General features: G+C 37.6%; 1 protein-coding gene across 2 annotated transcripts in view; it reads right to left on the reverse strand.

Annotated features, from left to right (window-relative positions):
- Positions 1–20782, reverse strand: part of PDE4B (phosphodiesterase 4B) — a 173111-nt gene that overhangs the window by 48723 nt on the left and 103606 nt on the right. The window contains exons 2-5 of one of the 2 annotated variants that reach the window (XM_081948287.1): positions 17595–17789; positions 13613–13649; positions 11972–12042; positions 10257–10306 (exon numbers count right to left, since the gene is read on the reverse strand). In XM_081948287.1, coding sequence (XP_081804413.1) covers positions 10257–10306; positions 11972–12042; positions 13613–13649; positions 17595–17789 — 353 coding nt within the window. The remainder of the gene's footprint in view (positions 1–10256; positions 10307–11971; positions 12043–13612; positions 13650–17594; positions 17790–20782) is intronic. The other variant, XM_081948289.1, reaches the window with a different exon arrangement.

The following is a 20782-nucleotide window of genomic DNA, read 5'->3' on the forward strand; positions in this document are numbered from 1 at the left end:
ATACTCTGAAAAAAAAAACCTGAAAAGGTTGTTGTAAAAAAAAAAAAAAAGAATGAAATGATTGAAATTCTGCAAAGCTATCCCAACAATCAAACCACCATCCCTATGTTGCATTTCAAATTCATGATTAGTTGTGAAAGTGAAATCATAACATGCTGGCAATTTTGCAATCAATTTTTCTCCTCCATATCAGTAATCAGACTTTCATATTGCTAAGGTGCTGAAATGATAGAGAGGTAAGTGAAATGCTAAATAATTCAGGAGTAGGATGCTGAATCTTGCTAAGAGACAATACTGACTGTTCCAATCCAGGAGGCAGATAAAAGCAGATGAATCTCCAATGAGAAAATAGTTAAATGCATAAAGTCAGCAATATAAAGAAAAGCAGCTCTCAAAACCATCTGATGTTGTGACCAAACAGCTTCTGACCATATTCCAAAACCGGATAAACTGCTTGTTAAAGTACTACGACTTATCTATATAAAGCATTATTACTTACTCCCTAAGCCAGGTCAGAAAATTTTCAGGGTTTTCATGAAATTATGGGCAATGGTACCAGTGCCTCATGGCTAATGTATTTAATCAGTCTATTGTAAACTAGCCAGGAGGTTCTAGTGCGAAAGCTATACATTTCATAGCAATCTTGAGAATGTCTATGAAGATTCTCAGTCACCCAGGTCATCGTTGGGGTTAAAGAGGGCATCTATGTTGAAATTGAACAGCCTTCTCTCAACAGAGGGGGAGTGATACAACATCATTTATCTCCAATCTACAACACAGTCCTTTAAACAGTTCCAAGAAAGCTCCAGGTGACCCTGATGATACAGATAAACCCCCAGGTGACTTAATGACTGGCTAAAAGAATGCAAATGTCCAGCTGTCTGCAAGGAGTATAAATCCTTCCATTTCCCACCATCCAGTCAAAGCTGAAGAAGCTTCTTGGATGAGAAGCGAAACGTCTTCAAAGGAAAACCAGAAAGTCCAGTTGCCTCTTGAAAAAAGCACGTTTGAGAATGCTTTACAGAAGTCTGTATGAATAGTTTGAATGATTATGGTAGCTAATTGACAATCTAACAATTCACTTTTTGGGTAATCCGTACACAAAAAAACGCAATGATCTAAAACATGAATTGTACATATTTTTCATGTAAAGACATTCAAAGAGCTTAAATAAGGGGAAAGGAAGACAAAACATGTGGGCATATGCACAGAACAGAAAACATTTAGTTTCAAGAGGGAAGTAAGATAGTTGCATCCAAAAGTTTCTAAATTATTCTCAGTCAGCACTTGCAACCCAAACCTGAAAGCATTTCCCATCTGCCTTCAATCTACTAAAATATCCTTCCTTCCCTTCAGTTGACACTCCTGCTGATGCGCCGCCATGGCACTTCTTATCTTCCTGCCTACTCCCAAATTTTCCTAATAACTAACTTTTCAAAGTCTTCTCCTATTTTATCTAAAATCAAATGTAACCTTCCAATGTTGGTTTTCTATAAATAGGGAAAATAACACTGTATTAAGTAGCTTGTAATTCAGAGTTGTGATTCGGTTTCTAGCTAATACTGGATTCTCTCTTTTAAAAAGAAAAATAAAGGTTTTATTTTAGCTACACTAAGGTGGAAGACGCCTTCAAATGATGCAGTTTTCATGACAGTATTCATGCAAGTGATTTGCCACTTTCCAAGGCTCCTAGGTTGTTGCCATTTGAATGTAAAACATAATTCACTACCAAGAAATGTTTTTGTTTCTATAAATGTGTAATATTTTGTTTGCTTTTAAAGCTACCTTCAAAAGAACCTACTGTGGAAGAGTGTAATACTTCATCCTGTTTTGAATTTCAAAATGTATTAGTTCAACAAGTTGGATTAATAAATACATCCGGATGTGCAAAGACACATACACACATATATGTGGACATCTTCTATTCTATTTTATCCCGCAACCCCTAATCTCTTAACAACTTTATTGAGAGATAACGGCTGGATGTCATTCAGAGAAACCATTCATAAGGAAATACCATAAGGGTTTCAACCTGGCCTTCTTAACCTCAGCTCAACTTAACAGCACACAGTACTCCACTTGAAATAACTGTTTATTATGCAATTGCAGAATTCATGTTCCCACAGTCTCTATTTATTTATTTGTCCAATACTTTCCTTTATTATCCCACAAGAGCCTTTTAAATTAATGAACACATTTCTGTGTGTTCCTATGGTCTGAAATTGAAACAAAATAAAAGGGAACAATTTCAGCAGTTTAAAAAAAACACAGGATGTATTACTACATGTGTGCCTGTGTGTGCGCATGCACCTGCGATGTAATGTTTTTGTACCCTTGTAGGTTTAACAATGAAGCAAGTACACCAAGTTGCAGTAAGACTGAATAGATGCTTAAAGAAAATTTAGTTCAGCAACTGGTGTAGCATTGGAAAAGGCTGTAGGTTAGCTTCAAACTCAATTTCAATGTATAGACAAGAAAGCCAAATTTCCCATAGCCACACTGACAATATAGTGCCCATAATATTAATGTAATATAAACGGATCAGTCTCATAAAAGACAGTGGAGGTGAAGTCTTTTCAACTCTAAAAATATATTCCTTCAATGCCAGAAGTTCTCTGTGGGCAAAAGTAATTATAGATAATTGTTTAAGAAAGTGCTGACTGAATGCCATTTATTTACCATGCTAAATTGACTTTTAGAATCAGATATATTCCTTTAACTTACACTGAAAATGTTGAATGAAGTCTGTTGCATATTTTTCTATTTTATCTTTTGGTAGTTTTGCATGTCTTCTAACAGAAACTAAATCAGATTTTTAAAGCAAAGAAAATGATCGCAGAATGAATACATTAATTTACTGTGTCAGTGCTATGAATCAAAGTATAATAGTGTAGTAAATGGAGCACAAGCCTCCTTACTAAGATATGGAAAACCACATTTCATATATTACATCAAAATATATTTCAATCTCTATACTGGAGAAATGTGCACATAATAAAGGATCATGTTTCAAATTAGAAAAAAAAAGTACCTTACTTTTCAGAGTAACAGCCCTCAACTCTCTCACACGCTGACAGGATGCTAGCCAGATGAGTACCATGGATTCTAGTAGGCAGAGGCAGAATATTTTTTTCTTATTTTCCTCCCCCAAAACTAAGGTGCGTCTTGGAGATGACTTCTGGTTCCTGCTGGCGGCGGACGTGTTGTCCACCGCTCATCTCCCCGGTGGGCTCTGTAAGGAACACAGGGGGCCCTGGAGGGGTCCCCTGCCAAAGGGCGGCTTGCTGAAGCCCCCCGGAATCGGCGGCAGCCAGCGGGGGTGCTTTTCAGCTTCGCCTAGGAGCCAGGGAGTGGAGGGGGGGCAAGGGACAGCATTGCACTGTCCGCCCTTTTGCCAAATGGATCCAGAGGAGAGAGTGTGCCTGAAGAAGTGCGGCTGGAGTCTGGCAGTGGGGAATCCATCCTGAACTCTCTGACTGTTTAAAAGAAAAGCAGCAGACTTCTGTAAATTCTGTGTTCAACCTATTTGAATGGAGATTAGAGGGGGGTGTTTTTTTCTCCCCCCCCCTCGGATTAAGCGGCATTTGAACGATCTCTCTTAGAAGAGAGAGAACAAAGGCTGACCTGTCACTTGAACTAGCTAACTGAGAAAGATCATTTCACAACTGCTAGAAATGACTGTGGAGCCATTTTTCCTTTAAAAGCTTTGACAGAGACCTCCGTTTTCTTTCTCCCTGTGGAAAGAGGAGACAAGATGGCGCCCACCCTTCTTCGTTTGTCTACTTAAAAATGAAGTCTGCCCTTTGAAACTATCTTCAGCCTTATTACACTCTCTGAGGGAAACTGAGAGCCCTCCCTGATACATGGCTCTTCTGAACTTTGATTATTTGATCCCCTTCTTTTGGTTTGCCTCGGTGCCTTGGAACTCTGAACCGGCGCTTTCGGCTCTGTTTGCCTCTTGGGATCAGCACAGCTGCGCAATCCTCGGACGCCATCTTTTTGGGAAAAGACTTACATCTCTGAATTTTAAACAAATGGGGCCTAAGAAACCATCGACAGGCAAGTCACTTTCGGCCCCCTCATCTGCCTCCTCCAGTCCCAGTATGCAACAAATGAAAATTACCTCACTGTTACAGCAAGAGGGGACTGGAGAGGGACCAAAAGAACTATCTGTCTCTCAAATGTTTCAAGAACTTATGAGGGGTCAAAATGAATTGAAAAAAGAAATGACAGAGCTCAAAGAAGAGCTCAGAGATGTTAAACATCATATTGCAGAAAATAAACAAAGGATTGTGGTGTTGGAGGAGGGTGCGGCTCGGTTGTGGGAAGAGATTAAAACTGGAAGGGAAATGCAGAATTGGAATTTTCTTTTGCAAAAATAGAATTTGAAAGAAGGTCCTTTTTTCTTAGATTCCAGAACCTACCAGAGACAGAAAATGAAGACCTTAAGGATATCATGAGTACAATCTTAGCAGATTATATTAAGAGAGATAAAAAAACAGCTGTGGTGGGATATGGACCTAGTCTATAAGATAAATTCAGCATATGCTAGAAGTCATTATGTTCAGGCATCACTCAGTTTGCATTGACATTGGATCAATGTGTACTGTTCAGTTAGGCATAACATTGCTTCTGTATATTCATTATGCCAATTTGGTGGTGGTGTTAAGGACCAAGAAGTCCACCTTCAACCATGGAAACTCACTGGGTGACTATGGGCCAGTCACTCTCAGTCCAACCTACACCACTTTTGGAGCAAAAGTAGAGGAAAGAGTGAACTGAACACCACAAGCTCCTGGAAGACTGAATATAAATTAAAGACTCATCATTATTGTTATTCAACATTTTGACTAACTGCAACTTGATATACACTTTCTCAGAAGTTTTCTTCAAAATAATTTAGACTAAGATCTATTTTCCAGTTGAACATAATGGAACAAGGGTGGCGAAAGAAATATGGCAGCCTAAAAGAGAAATGATATTTGCTCATTTTCCATCTCCCTCAGCTATACCAAATCTAATGCCAATCTAATTATTCTGTAATGATCAGAATTCTTAAGTCTCCCTGAATTAGGAATCGAAACCTGAGCTCACAGCCTAAAGAGTGTATGAGAAAAATTCATTGGTAAATTATTAATTTCTGAATTATAATTTTTAAAATGTAGTGTGTGTGTGTGTGTGTGTGTCTGTGTGTGTGTGTGTGTCTGTGTCTGTGTAGAAATCAGGGGATAGTACAGGTACTCCTCGACTTACAACAGTTCATTTAGTGATCGTTCAAAGTTATAATGGCACTGAAAAAAGAGACTTTTGATCGTATTCACAGTTACAACCTTTGTAGCATCCACATGCTCATGTCATCAAAATCCAGATGCTTGGCAAGTGGTTCATATTTATGACTGTTGCTATGTTCCAAGATCATGTGATTACCTTTTACGACCTTCTGATAAACAAAGTCAATGGAGAAGCCATATTCACTTAAAACCCGAATTGCTAACTTATCAACTGCAGTGAGGCAAGAAAGGTCATAAAAAGTGCAACATTCACTTAACAGATGTCTCACTTAACAAGAGAAACTTTGGGCTCAATTGTGGTCATAAGTCTATAACCTGTGGTCTACAACCTATGAAAGTACATTTGCCAGTCTGTTTAAGCCTTGGCAAAATTCAAGGCATCTAATCTAGCATACAAGACAAGGGAATTTTGTCACATTAGTCAGCAAATTCACTTACTCCTTTCCCTGTACAGAGTGAGTCATCTAAGTAGTGGTGTCAATTAAATATTTCCCAACATCTAATTTATCATCTGTTGCTGTGGTTTAGATCAAGCTTACATTTTCTAGAGAAATCTTGTTGGGATTGGGGCAGATATCTGAAAACTAGTTTCCACTTTAAAAGAAAGCAGAGACAAAAAGGGGTAAGAAAACTGATGCTGCAATTAAGCACAGAACCATTTGTATTCTTCTAAAAATAAAGAAACCCAAAGAACAGGAAGCATTAGAGAAGGGAAGCAGAATTGTGCAGTTTTGAAGTAGTGATATATTAATACTCATATGCACTATAACATTGAGCAGTGACGTGCAGTCAGGTGAGGCAAGCGAGGCACAGCCTCACCACTCTCACCATGAAAAAAAAAAGTAAAAGGAAAAAGCTGAGCTAGTTACTGCCTCACCGTGGATGACTCTGCTTAACTGTTAAAAAAAGCCGGAAAAGGTACATGTGGGTTGGAGGGAGGGGGAGGAATTCAAACTTCATCCTCCTGGTGCTGTGCAGGGCTTTGGGCAAAGGCTGGAGGGAAGGACCCTGGCTCGCTTGTGCTCTCCATCCCCAAGAGTAGTTTGATTGCAGGCAGAGCCACATTGTGGGGCCAGTGTGTGTGCTACAGCATGGCTCTTTGCCTGGCTTCCTGCCTCCTCCTGTGGTCTCCTCACTGGTGCTCTCCCTCCCCAAGTGTAGTGACTTCCTCCCCAGGCCCCCATTCATTTCTCTCTCTCACACACACAGCTGGATAAAACTATATAAAAATCTAGCCCAGCTTCACTGATTACAAGTTTGAAAAGGCAACATGGCTCCGCCTGCAATCAAACTACACTTGGGGAGAGAGAGCACAAGCGAGCACTGAGGAGACCACAGGAGGAGGCAGGAAGCCAGGCAAAGAGCCATGCTGTAGTACACACACTTCCCCCCAGCCTCTTTCTTTTGGAAGGCTCAGATCGGCTCCCCTCCGGCTTCTCTGCCTCTCCTCTCACCCCAGCCTGCCAGCAGGAGGTGGTGGGTGGGCTTTATTGTGTTTCAGGCATTTCCCACCCAGACAGCAGGCTGCATTTGCAATGGTGGAGGTGTTTGGGAAAGGCAGCAGGGGAATGGGGGGGAATGGCAGAGGAGCTGCTTTCAAGCCACTGGAAAAGATATCCAATCCAACTTTTGTGTGTGTGTGGGGGGTTTGTTTGAGAGTGAGTGAGAGAGGGAAGGGGTAGGAGAGATAGTCCAATCAAACTTCTGTGTGTGTGTGTGTGTGTGTGTGTGTGTGTTTGAGAGAGGGGGAGGAAGGGAGAGAGGGAGGAAGGAGGGGAAGGAGAAGAAAAAGAAAAAGAAAGAAGGAGCAAAGGAGAAAAACAAATGCTGTCGCTTTAAATTGGAACTGAGCATGCCTGGCTGTGGAATTCTGGGAGTTGAAGTCCACAAGTCTAAAAATATTTGAAACCCAGCACTGTGTCAGTGCCTCACCAGTCATAAACCTCACCGCACGTCACTGACATTGAGTAACCAATACCAATGACTAACCTAGGTAATATTTGAGAGTCTAGAAAAACAGTGCATGACCTATGAAGTATGATCAACGTTTTCTAATGATAAAATGTAGTAGGCTTATTTCAGAATAATACTATACCCTCACAACAAAATTTCAGGCTGACAGAAAATGAATACACTTCAAATGGAATACTGTATATCTGCTCAAAGATTCAATTGTATCAAGGGACTCTTTAATAGGTGCCTGCCTTTTGTTGAATAAAAATCCATTTAACACTATAAAAATAATGAAAAGAAGTAGAACACATTGAAGACACTGCCAAGAATTAATTTTACTTTAGTCTTTCTTTACTTAATGCAGATGAAATAAAGAAAACATGATCCATTTCTCAAAAATGAATGGAAGCTGTCTTTCTGAACGTCAGGAATACTGGCTGGAATTCTAGCGGCCATCTGTTTCCAAATCTTACTAAATTTGCTTACTAAATTTGAATATTATTTTCTTCCAAATCTGTGTAATAGAGGAAATCATTTTTTAAAAAAATTCTAATATTCTAGTTACATCTGGCTTTTATTACTACAATGAAAAATTGCCCTAATTACCAATGTTCTCCAAATTCCAACAGAATTTAAATTTATTATCCTTGTCCCTAATATTATATATTTATATTCAGTTTGTTTATATTTTGAACATTTTACTATTTTCATCGTACTAAGGCAGAGTTCGGAGAGATGCGTAGTTTCTAAATTAGATAGATAATTAGATAGATAGATAGATAGATAGATAGATAGATAGATAGATAGATAGATAGATAATAGATAGATAGATAGATGATAGATAGATAGATAGATAGATGATAGATAGATGATATAGATAGATAGATAGATAGATAGATGATAGATAGATGATAGATAGATAGATAGATGATAGATAGATAGATAGATGATAGATAGATAGATGATAGATAGATAGGCAGGCAGGCAGGCAGGCAGACAGACAGACAATTGTGTGTCATATAGTGAAAAGACTAAATAATCAAGTGATATGAGTGCAACCTAAGAATCATACAGCTAAAGAAAGACAATTCAGAATGGTTACCTTATCCTAGGTCTGGGAATATTTAAATAAATGCTAAAGAAATTAATATTCCTTCGTTTAATTTGATTCAACATCCATGTTATTTTATTGGCAACATTAGAGAATTTGCTGTTTCAACTTTTCAGTTTCATCTAAAAGCTTTCCAACTTCCCATCTAAGCATTGATCATATATGATCTTGCCTAGCTTTCTGAGATCATCAGTGGTGGATAGGGGCTGACACTGAACAGAAAATTGGCCTAGTTAAAGTAACAAAGGGATATTGGAGAAAATTTGAATTTGCTTTTGCAAATGTTAAAAGGATACTTTTAAAAATTGGGGCAATATATTTGATCCCATTGTATTCCTCTATTCTAGAGAGCAAACATCTGAAACAGTGTCCCCAGTAATCACAGTTGCACTACCATGCTGAGAAATAAGGCTAAGCACGAATTTCAGGAAGATTTATGTCTGCAGGAGTTGCTTCCGGTGAGGAATTATAACTGACATCCCATTTCCAGTAGGACACATTACAGCTAAAAATGGCAGCTGAATGCTGGATTCGGACTATTAAAACCTTTCTGGAGTAAGGAGAGATACTGAGATCATCCTTAAGTACTCCAAACAGGTGGTCTTTGTCTCTCTCACTGTGTGAGTGAGTAGATGGCATAAACTGCATTTTTGTGGTTGGCTTGTAGGCAGCTAAGGGTCACATGATTACATTGAGCTCACAGCTGTCAATGTAGCTTTTAAGAACTTAAAGTTCTTGCTGAACCTGAGAATCATGTTGAATTTTATTTTTTTCTACTTTTCTACTTCCTACTATTTCAAAATATGATGTGGATAACTATTTCACATTGGATTTACAACACGGCTTGATAGAAGTCTTAATAAGTCTGGGAGAAAAGATGAAGAGGGCTTACAAAGAAAGAAAATACTATTATTTGAGAGGATTAAAGATTGCTGGGAGAAAGAGGAAAGTAGATAAAATTGGCTTATTTGATCAGGGTTAGAATAAATCAGATCTTATCTCCGATGAATTTTAATGCATTTTTTAATTAGGATTGTATGACAATGTTTTAAAATGTTTATTTAAAAACGAGATGGAGGCATTTGTTTAAATAGAAAAGGGAAGAATTCTAAGTGAGTTTATTAATGTAATTTGTAATAATATGTCATCATTTCTGATAACCCTTAATGGATTTTTTCTGATTGAGATGGAGTGAAGAGGTTTTAAAGACTTGTGTATAGAGAATGGATGGATATGGCATAAAGAGGTGATTAGGAAGAGATTCTTTCTTCTTTTCTGCAATTTTTCTTTTTCTTTTTTATATGTTTTTATTCTAGGTAAAGTGCATTTGTTCTATGTGTATAATATAATCTTTAATAAAATTATTACCAAAAAAGAGAAGATTTATTTATGGGATTTTTGCAGTGACCTAGAAGGTTTATGCATGAAGAATTGATGCATTTCAGTTGACACATACCATTAATAGTTAGGCGTATTGTTTTTGTAAAGAGCATATTGAGCAATGAAATCCATCCCTTTGTTAAATGAAATGGTTGCCCACAATTGTTTTTTGTGTCCCCTTTATTGTAAAGTCTTCAACAATGAACCTTTTGCATTTCAACAATGAATCATTTCCTCCATCCTCTTCCTGTCAGCCAATACCAATCTCCTAGGCATTTTTTTTTGCATACATACCTTACCATCTGTTTCTGTTCTCCTTACAAAGGTTCTTTCTCATCTCTGCTACTCACTTACGTTGCAAAACACAACTAATGACAAAACGGCTTGAGTAACCTATGCTCGACCAGCAAACATCCATTATAAAAATGTATAATGATATCTCTCTGCTTGATGGTGTAAATGTACAGGACAGGCCCCATATTTGAACAAAGCAATATTTTCCTGCCCAACAGAACACATACCTTGAATGTTTACTTTGGAGATGGGTAGCTGACTTGCTGCTGGAGACCTCCTGTAGAGGAATGAATTGAAGTTTATTATATGGCTGCACTGGGATTCAGAGATGCCTGTGAATACAATGCGGTTTTTTTCCTTATTAATATAGATTAAGGGCTGACTCTATAAGAGTAATGGGTAGCTGATATGCCACATAGTATCTTCCATTCAAATTTGTAAACATGTGTAAGTTTAACATCATCTGCTAGTGAGGTGATTCATCCATGCTAGTTTCCCCCAACTTTGGCAATTTTAAGAGGTGTGGACTTTGACTCCGGGAAAGCCACAATCAGCAATACCGTTTGGGGGAATTCTGGGAATTGAAGTCTATGTCTCTTAAAGTTGAGAAGTGCTTCTGCATGCAGTCTAAAGCAGCTAAGTGCATCTTTTTATGTGGAGGAACCTTCAAACATTGGCCTATCCATCTGGCAAGCCAATGCCTACAAGTTGCTTGCCTCAAAAAGCAGCTGTCACCCAGATTCAGTGTCAAGGGCTTCTGTACTGCTTGTTTAGGAATGTAAAATCATACTGCACATTCTCATGACTCAGTGGAAATGTGAAGGGGCCGGGTGCATCTGCATTAGAGTACTCGATACAAACCGATTGTCGTACTTTTAAACATGTAAATATCATCCTTCTGATTTTGCCCTCATGAGATTCCACAGGGAAGAAAAACCTAGTTTTCTCAAATAAATATTAAGTAAACCGGACAGCTAAATAACAGACCTGGACAATGGACAATGAAAAGTAATAAATATTTTACAAATTCTTCCATTTAAAATTATGACAGGCTTGGAACAGGTGCTTTTACAGGCCGCACAGCACTCCTGGCCATCGCACCAACTTCCCCCGCCCCCCATCACATGACCACATTTTAGGTGCTTGACAACCACTTTGCCTTCATGGGACTGCAATTTGTAATTTTCTGGGAAAAATGCCTGTTCAGAAGACTGAATTTGCACTGTGGTGTTTGCTTAATGACTGTAGATTCGGTTAATGAACACAGTGGCTCATTTAACAACTGCTGCAAAAAATGCTGTAAAATTGGTTCCAGTCACATGAGGATAACTGTAAATCTAAATTTTGGCTTCCCCAAATGCTGTACCAGATGTTTGCACAATTTCTGTTATATTTGGCATTTTCAAAATCTGCCGATTAACAGATAGTGAAAATTGCAGTACAAATGTGATCATTTTTGAACATTTTTTTTCATAATTCATTCCAATATGTGATTTTCAAAAAGAGGACACATGCACACACAAAATATATTAGGGAAAAAACTATTTTTAAAATAGATGTTAAACACAATAAATATATTATAAAAAATGTGAATGATATACATATGATTTTTCATTAAGAATTTGTCTTTGTAAAGAAACCAGAAGTTGTTGCACCTAAGAGATAGAATAAACTAACAATAGAAAAAAATGAAAAACCAAGATGAACCAAATTAACATTCCTACATGAGGACCAAAGCCATAATTATCCTTCTGCAATTCAAATCTAAACTCAAGATAACTGCTTTGTGGATTAACTTGTATTTCAATCCAATGAATATTTGGATTGTAACTTCCACTGATTTTAAACAGGACCTACTTCTGAATAGATAAGTCATAGTATTACAACCTTAAGGTCTGATTACAACATTTAATTAAAAAGAAAAATGAAAAAAGTAGCTTACTTGTTTGATGTTCCCTGCAGATTAGTCAGTAGTGTAAAATTATTTCTTACACTTCTCAAACTTGCCAAGACCTATTAAAACGTAAAATGTACACTGAATAACATAATACATTGGAAATAATTCAAAATGTAGAAGTATATAAATATGCAGATGTTCTTAGAAGTCCCACAAATGTCAGAAGAGAATTAAGAAAAAAATATTTTTTAAAAACAAATTGGTTTCAGTTTTTAAAATTATACTTAAATCCATAAAATAACAAGGACTTATATTATTCAAATTGATTAAACAATCATATATCACAACACATCATATTCCTGTAATACTAGATCTAGGTTGCAAAAATCTGGAAAATCACTAGATGGCAGCAAAGAGATAATAAAAATTCTAATTCTTTGCTTCTACCTAATGGCCATATAGACTTTTGGCGGCCCAGATTTATATAATATTTAACTAAATTTTATATTCATATGTTTTAAAAAACATATCAGTCTATTTATTACCAATAATAGTTTGAAGGCATACAATAGACAGTAACTGGAAAAGAGAATAAAAGTTTATTGTGTGACTATAAAAAGTTGTTAATAGCTTAACAGTTAAAAGAGGGCTATAGGTTGTAGAATTACTGAAATCTTGAAAAGAGCAGCCATGCCCAAAACACAAAGAAACTTAATTGCTTTGGCAACATCACAAAAACAATCTATTGCTTGTATTATTTTCTCCTGAAATAAATTAGTTTTTCTATTTCCAACTCTGGCATTTATAAATTGTGCATTGTTATTGGGAATATTAGTCACAGTAAAGAGATAAAGAGGGGCAGTTTGGTTTAGTGGTTAAGGCACCAGGCTAGATACAGGAAGACTGTGAGTTCTAGTCCCACCTTGGGCATGAAAGCCAGCTGAGTGACTTTGGGCCAGTCCCTCTCTCGGCAAATTCACTTCATAAGGTTGTTGTTATAGGGAAAATAGGAGGAAGAAGTTGAGTTGGATATGTTCACCGCCCTGAGTTATTTGTAAAAACAATAAAGGTAAGATACAAATAAGTAAATAAAATAAAATAAAATTTTAAAAGCCATATTTAGGCTTTTAGTACGGTACTTTTATAGGAAAAGCATACGGTGAGCAGCAAAATGGAAGTAAATTTAGCATAACATAGCTGGCAAGATTAAGGAAGCAAAGATTTACACAGATTTCAGTAAAATAAATTTAATGTTAATCTGTAGTAAATACAGAACCTGGAAATTGAAATAGGAATGTCCAGGTCTTTTATTGTGAGGTCATAAGAAAGTTGTCTTTCTGAATATTTTGAATGCTTTTTACCAGATCTTTCCTTGTGACATTATGAGATAATCTGACATCTGAATTACTGGTAGTTGCTCTTAAAAGCATAAAACAATTGTAGCAGTTTATCAGGTAAGTTTTCAAAAAGGGTTTTAGAGAACGAGTGGAGCATTTAAAGCCTTTGAGGTCTAATGTGCCTAGGGGAACTGAGAAGGACAATGTGGGGAGGTGTGATGAGTGCAGGGATCCCGAGGCCAGGTCTAAGTGAAACAACAAACAGTATTTACACATTCAGTTTGGTTTACAAATGTTTTAATTCAATCTTGTTAGTGATAGAAACTGTAATACAATATTTGGAACATACCTGTGCAAATGGTGTCACTATCAGGTCATCTCCATGTCTAATAAAAATGAAAACATGTGTTTTAGATGATTTTGAAAAATAACTGTATAACTAACAATCATCACAATATCTTGTTCTAAGACTTTGATTAAGTTTAAGTTAATGGCTGCAACTTTCATGTCCATGCACAAATTAAGATTATATAGAACCAAACTTGTAAATAGTGATTTTAAATTAGAATGGGAAATGAAGTCATTTATTGCTGTATAGTTTTTTTTTCTCTGTTGGAGCTGTTCAGGATTCTACCTTGTGCATTCTGACTTATTTTTATAATTGATTCAAAAAAGTTTCTTCATTTGATCCATATACAGTGGGGCAAAAAAGTATTTAGTCAGCGACCAATTGTGCAAGTTCTCCCACTTAAAAAGATGAGAGAGGCCTGTAATTGGCATCATAGGTAGACCTCAACTATGAGAGACAAAATGTAAAAAAAAAAACCAAACAATCACATTGGCTGATTTGGAAATAATTTATTTGCAAATTATGCTGGAAAATAAGTATTTGGTCACCTACAAACAAGCAAGATTTCTGGCTCTCACAGACCTGTACCTTCTTCTTTAAGAGGCTCCTCTGTCCTGCACTCATTACCTGTATCAATGGCACCTATTTGAATTTGTTATCAGTATAAAAGACACTTGTCCACAACCTCAAACAGGCACACTCCAAACTGCACTATGGTGAAGACCAAAGAGCTGTCAAAGGACACCAGAAACAAAATTGTAGACCTGCACCATGCTGGGAAGACTGAATCTGCAATAGGCAAGCAGCTTGGTGTGAACAAATCAACTGTGGGAGCAATAATTAGAAAATGGAAGACATACAAGACCACTGATAATCTCCCTTGATCTGGGGCTCTCACCCCATGGGGTCAAAATGATCACAAGAATGGTGAGCAAAACTCCCAGGACCACACGGGGGGACCTAGTGAATGACCTGCAGAGAGCTGGGACCAACGTAACAAAGGCTACCATCAGTAACGCACTACGTCGCCAGGGACTCAGATCCTGCAGTGCCAGACGTGTCCCTCTGCTTAAGCCAGTACATATCCAGGCCCATCTGAAGTTTGCTAGAGAGCATTTGGATGATCCAGAAGAGGATTGGGAGAATGTCATATGGTCAGATGAAACCAAAATAGAACCGTTTGGTAGAAACACAACTCGTCGTGTTTGGAGGAGAGAGAATGCTGAGTTGCATCCAAAGAACACCATATGTACTGTGAAGCATGGGGGTGGCAACATCAGGCTTTGGGGCTGTTTCTCTGCAAAGGGACCAGGACGACTGATCCATGTACAAGACAGAATGAATGGGGCCATGTATCGTGAGATTTTGAGTGCAAACCTCCTTCCATCAGCAAGGGCATTGAAGATGAAAAGTGGCTGGGTCTGTCAACATGATAATGATCCCCAAAATACCACCCAGGCAACGAAGGAGTGGTTTCGTAAGAAGTATTTCAAGGTCCTGGAGTGGCCTAGCCAGTCTCCAGATCTCAACCCCATAGAAAACCTTTGGAGGGAGTTGAAAGTCCGTGTTGCCCAGCGACAGCCCCCAAACATCCCTGCTCTAGAGGAGATCTACATGGAGGAATGGGCCAACATATCAGCAACAGTGTGTGCCAACCTTGTGAAGACTTACAGGAAATGTTTGACCTCTGTCATTGCCAACAAAGGATATATAACGAAGTATTGAGATGAACTTTTGATATTGACCAAATACTTATTTTCCACCATAATTTGCAAATAAATTATTTCCAAATCAGCCAATGTGATTGTTTGGTTTTTTTTTTACATTTTGTCTCTCATAGTTGAGGTCTACCTATGATGCCAATTACAGGCCTCTCTCATCTTTTTAAGTGGGAGAACTTGCACAATTGGTGGTTGACTAAATAATTTTTTGCCCCACTGTACATTTTCCACAGCATATGTATTAGAAATGGCAACTTTCAGTGTTGAAAGAGATGCCTATTTTAAAAAATTAAAAATATTCAGCATTTTATGCATTTTAATAGATCTATGCACATTTTAAAAATGATTTTAAGAGATACCTCAAAAAGTATGAGAATGGGCATTCAGTACCTTTTTATGTAGGCATTTCTTTTTTCAGCTTTCCACATGAAAAGCCATTGCTGCCTTAATGAACTTATTGATTATAGCAGCTACCTCTTTCAACTGGGTCCTTAAAGCAGCCATGTCTTTATTCAAGCTTGTTTGAGGTCTGAAAAAAACACAGCTGCCTTAAAGAGATGTGGGGTTCTATGATGGAAGGTAGTGAGGAACTTGATTCCCAGGAGGAAGGGGTGATTTCCACAGAAGTAAGAGGCAACTCACCTCTGCCCAGATATTATGTGTGAGAGAAAGTGGTTGAAACAGCCCCTTCCTAATAGTTTACAGTCTATATTGTAGATGCAGATAGTAGAGTTTGCAAGATTTTGTCTATAGCAATAAAGAACTCAGCTTGGAAAGATTGCCACATGTCATTCTTGGTTTTGGGCAAATGCAATTTCTGTGCATTTTAAAGTATCCCTTGCAAATTATTTTTAAGCATGCACAATCCTAATATTTAAAATGTATGGATAAATTGTTTATCAAGTTAAAACATGAAGTTTTGGAATTGTTTGCCTTTAATATTGAAATATTTCCTGTCTAAATGTCCTACTTAATTACAAAGTAAGTCCAGTGAATCATTTTAATATATGTTGCTGATTTGAAATGCTTCTTACTTTAAAAAAAATATTATTATAATAAAGTGATAGTCTAAACCCAGGTTCAAATTCCCCATAGGCACATAAGCCACCTGGGTGACCTTAGGCAAGTTGCTCCTCTCAGTTCATACCAATATTGGTCTGTATAACAAGCCATTGAAAAATAAAACACCTAACTGAATCATGCATTGATGATATTGCTCGAAGAATTACAATGAATGCAGTATGAAATGAGCAGATCCAGTAATCACATGGCACAAACTTTTGGAATAACAATAGCCTTGTTAAAAAACTTTTTTCAAAAATCACTCTGGTGGTTTTCTATTTTATTTGGCCATAAATAATTGCTGCTAATTTAAATGGTTCTCTAATCAGAATGTATATCCAAAGAAATGAAATAAACCCAAGCAGAAATTAGCATTTTCTTCTTGTAACGTAAGTCAATAAAGACTAGGAAATTCCAGTTAGGTTTATATACTAACTCTCATTCGGAAAAAGGGCATAACATTATGAGAAAAGGCCAGCTTTGGATTTCCTGGCTTTTGTTGACATACCCTGCTTTTAATGCTGTTTAAACACAGACTATTTGTCTAGATTTTCAATATGGAAAATTAGATAATAAGTGTGCAAGAAATAAAAATAAACAGGTGTTCCTCATGTAAACTGTGATTATTCAAGCCCACCATTACCACTGTTGTTCCAGAAGTTAGAGTGCAACAGAATGTTGTTCTATATTCTTAGTTTCTAAGTTGTCCAGAATTCCAGCTTCCCAGTCATTCCACTCCTTGTTCTCCCAAGTCCTGATGATCACTAAAAACTCATTCTTTATGGGTTTGTGGTTGGCAAGCAGAAGGGGAATGTTCCCTTGGATTCCACAGAATATACAAACATCTTTCTTTTCTTTTTCAAGTTGGTATATTCTGTTCTCTCTGTTGTTACGCTTCAGACCTGATGATATGGAGCTACTGAATTTTTTTTTTACTAGAAAGAGGTTGCTGCTGTTTGCCTGATGATGATATCATGGAGCTGATAACAACAACTACCCACATGATGATTAGACACAAATACTTTTCTGATATTATCAGCTTGAAAACTGGTTTCACTTTTCTGAGAAAACTCTTCCTTTAAGAAGTTGTCCCAGGATTATTCTAGATCAACATTTTCCAATGTGATGCCTTCAGATCTCTTGAAATTATAATTCCAGTCTGCTCAGTAGAACTTCTAGAATATAATAGATCTACTTACTGATCACTTGGAACAGAAGAATTCCGTGACATGGTCTTTGGTGACAGGTCATAGTCACTGTCTGATCGATAAAGAAATGATTCTCTACGCTGGCTATGCCCTGGAAATGTGGTGTGAAGCACAAGCCCTGAAGATGAGCCGGCCTGAGGATCAAGTGGGCTACGTCCAGGTGAAGGGCCATTTTCGACATCAAAGCTGTGAACAAGAAATTCATGAATATGACCAACATTGCATATTTATCATCTTAATTATGACTTCATTTTATATTTACAAAGCTAAAAATTACAATACCATTAATTCCAGCTTATCACAACTGGGAAACAGAAGGTAAACACTTAATCATAATAATGTTTTTTGAAAGCTGACTGCCTTTATATTCTTAAAGGCATTTGCTATTGTTTAGTTTTTGTTTGCCAGCAGCTTGAATCTTTAGTGATTCCCAGAATCCATTTTCCAAGCATAGTTCTTAGGATCCTTCTATCCTAAGAGATACTGAGAAATACAAGCATCTATTTGTGAAATTAATGTCACCTTTGAGTATTCCTTAAAAGTATTGATTACAATTGTGGGGGGAAAAGAAATGAGATAGCAATTAGTATTATAGAGATCTACAGTACAAAGAAAACTATGGACTTGAAAATTTATTTCCTAAAACAGTTGTTAAAAAAATAAAAGCATGTCTATTTTTGGCACTTATCTATAAGAACCCTGATTTCAAGTAATTTAAAGTTACTGAAGTATTATAGAATATTTATGAACAATCCCATAAAGTGCAACCGGTTCTTTGTCTACAATATGGAACAAGACTATACAGTGGGGCAAAAAAGTATTTAGTCAACCACCAATTGTGCAAGTTCTCCCACTTAAAAAGATGAGAGAGGCCTGTAATTGGCATCATAGGTAGACCTCAACTGTGAGAGACAAAATGTAAAAAAAAAGACCAAACAATCACATTGGCTGATTTGGAAATAATTTATTTGCAAATTATGCTGGAAAATAAGTATTTGGTCAGTATCAAAAGTTCATCTCAATATTTCGTTATATATCCTTTGTTGGCAATGACAGAGGTCAAACGTTTTCTGTAAGTCTTCACAAGGTTGGCACACACTGTTGCTGGTATGTTGGCCTATTCCTCCATGCAGATCTCCTCTAGAGCAGTGATGTTTTGGGGCTGTCGCTGGGCAACACGGACTTTCAACTCCCTCCAAAGGTTTTCTATGGGGTTGAGATCTGGAGACTGGCTAGGCCACTCCAGGACCTTCTTACGAAGCCACTCCTTCATTGCCCGGGCAGTATGTTTGGAATCATTGTCATGTTAAAAGACCCAGCCACGTTTCATCTTCAATGCCCTTGCTGATGGAAGGAGGTTTGCACTCAAAATCTCACAATACATGGCCCCATTCATTCTGTCCTGTACACGGATCAGTCGTCCTAGTCCCTTTGCAGAAAAACAGCCCCAAAGCATGATGTTGCCACCCCCATGCTTCACAGTACGTATGGTGTTCTTTGGATGCAACTCAGCATTCTCTCTCCTCCAAACACGACGAGTTGTGTTTCTACCAAACAGTTCTATTTTGGTTTCATCTGACCATATGACATTCTCCCAATCCTCTTCTGGATCATTCAAATGCTCTCTAGCAAACTTCAGATGGGCCCGGACATGGACTGACTTAAGCAGGGGGACACGTCTGGCACTGCAGGATCTGAGTCCCTGGCGGCGTAGTGTGTTACTGATGGTAGCCTTTGTTACGTTGGTCCCAGCTCTCTGCAGGTCATTCACTAGGTCCCCCCGTGTGATCCTGGGATTTTTGCTCACCGTTCTTGGGATCATTTTGAGCCCACGGGGTGAGATCTTGCGTGGAGCCCCAGATCGAGGGAGATTATTAGTGGTCTTGTATGTCTTCCATTTTCTAATTATTGCTCCCACAATTGATTTGTTCACACCAAGCTGCTTGCCTATTGCAGGTTCAGTCTTCCCAGCCTGGTGCAGGTCTACAATTTTGTTTCTGGTGTCCTTTGACAGCTCTTTGGTCTTCACCATAGTGGAGTTTGGAGTGTGACTGTTTGAGGTTGTGGACAGGTGTCTTTTATACTGATGACAAGTTCGAACGGGTGCCATTGATACAGGTAATGAGTGCAGGACAGAGGAGCCTCCTAAAGAAGAAGGTACAGGTCTGTGAGAGCCAGAAATCTTGCTTGTTTGTAGGTGACCAAATACTTATTTTCCAGCATAATTTGCAAATAAATTATTTCCAAATCAGCCAATGTGATTGTTTGGTCTTTTTTTTTACATTTTGTCTCTCACAGTTGAGGTCTACCTATGATGCCAATTACAGGCCTCTCTCATCTTTTTAAGTGGGAGAACTTGCACAATTGGTCGCTGACTAAATACTTTTTTGCCCCACTGTATGGTTAGAAATTGGGTGGGGTGGGGAGCAGTATACATACTTATACTGAAAAAAGTGGTGCAAATAGAAAAAACCCATTAATTTCTTAAACCAGAAAATATTTGTTTAACATTTTACAAAGATTGATCCATACATGTAGAAAGACAAGCCAGAGGAACAGGGACATTTCTGAAAAGGCAGAGTCCTGAAATCAGGTAGTTAATATAAAATGGATAACAAAAAAGGAAGAGAATAAAAGGAGATTTATATTTGCTTCACTGACAACAGTCAAAACCTTTCATCATATAGGTCATGGCAGAATATAATCCATGTTAAGATTAACAGATATACCAGAAAACTTGATTTATTTTCCTCAGGAATCTTATAATGAAGAAGTTATTGAAAGAACGGAATCTGTAAAAACAAAGTGGTTGTAAGTATTGTAGTTAAAAAACTGTATTCTTTTCAGTTTTTCTCCATCTGATCTTACTCTCATGGTTTGTGGAAATGACTTTGGAAGACAGGAGGAAGAGTGCAGGATTGGATAAAAATCAACTGAGCGTGCAAAAGAAATGGGGGGGGGGGAAATGGCAAAAGTCTCAGAAGGAACCACCTCTAGTTTCTTGGACTAAAAGTGGGAGGGAGGAAAGAGATTTACGTTCCATTAATCTTATAGTACAGATAGACTTAGTACTCTAGGTGTGCTTCTTGTCTGGACTGCCTTGCAAAGCTGGCATCAATCTTGCAAGTCTGAAAAATTATCAATAATTAAGTAATTCAGGTTTTATATTTCATAGATTT

Source organism: Natrix helvetica (assembly GCF_964273705.1).
Source record: "Natrix helvetica genome assembly, chromosome: 3".
Taxonomy (NCBI): Eukaryota; Metazoa; Chordata; class Lepidosauria; order Squamata; family Natricidae; genus Natrix; species Natrix helvetica.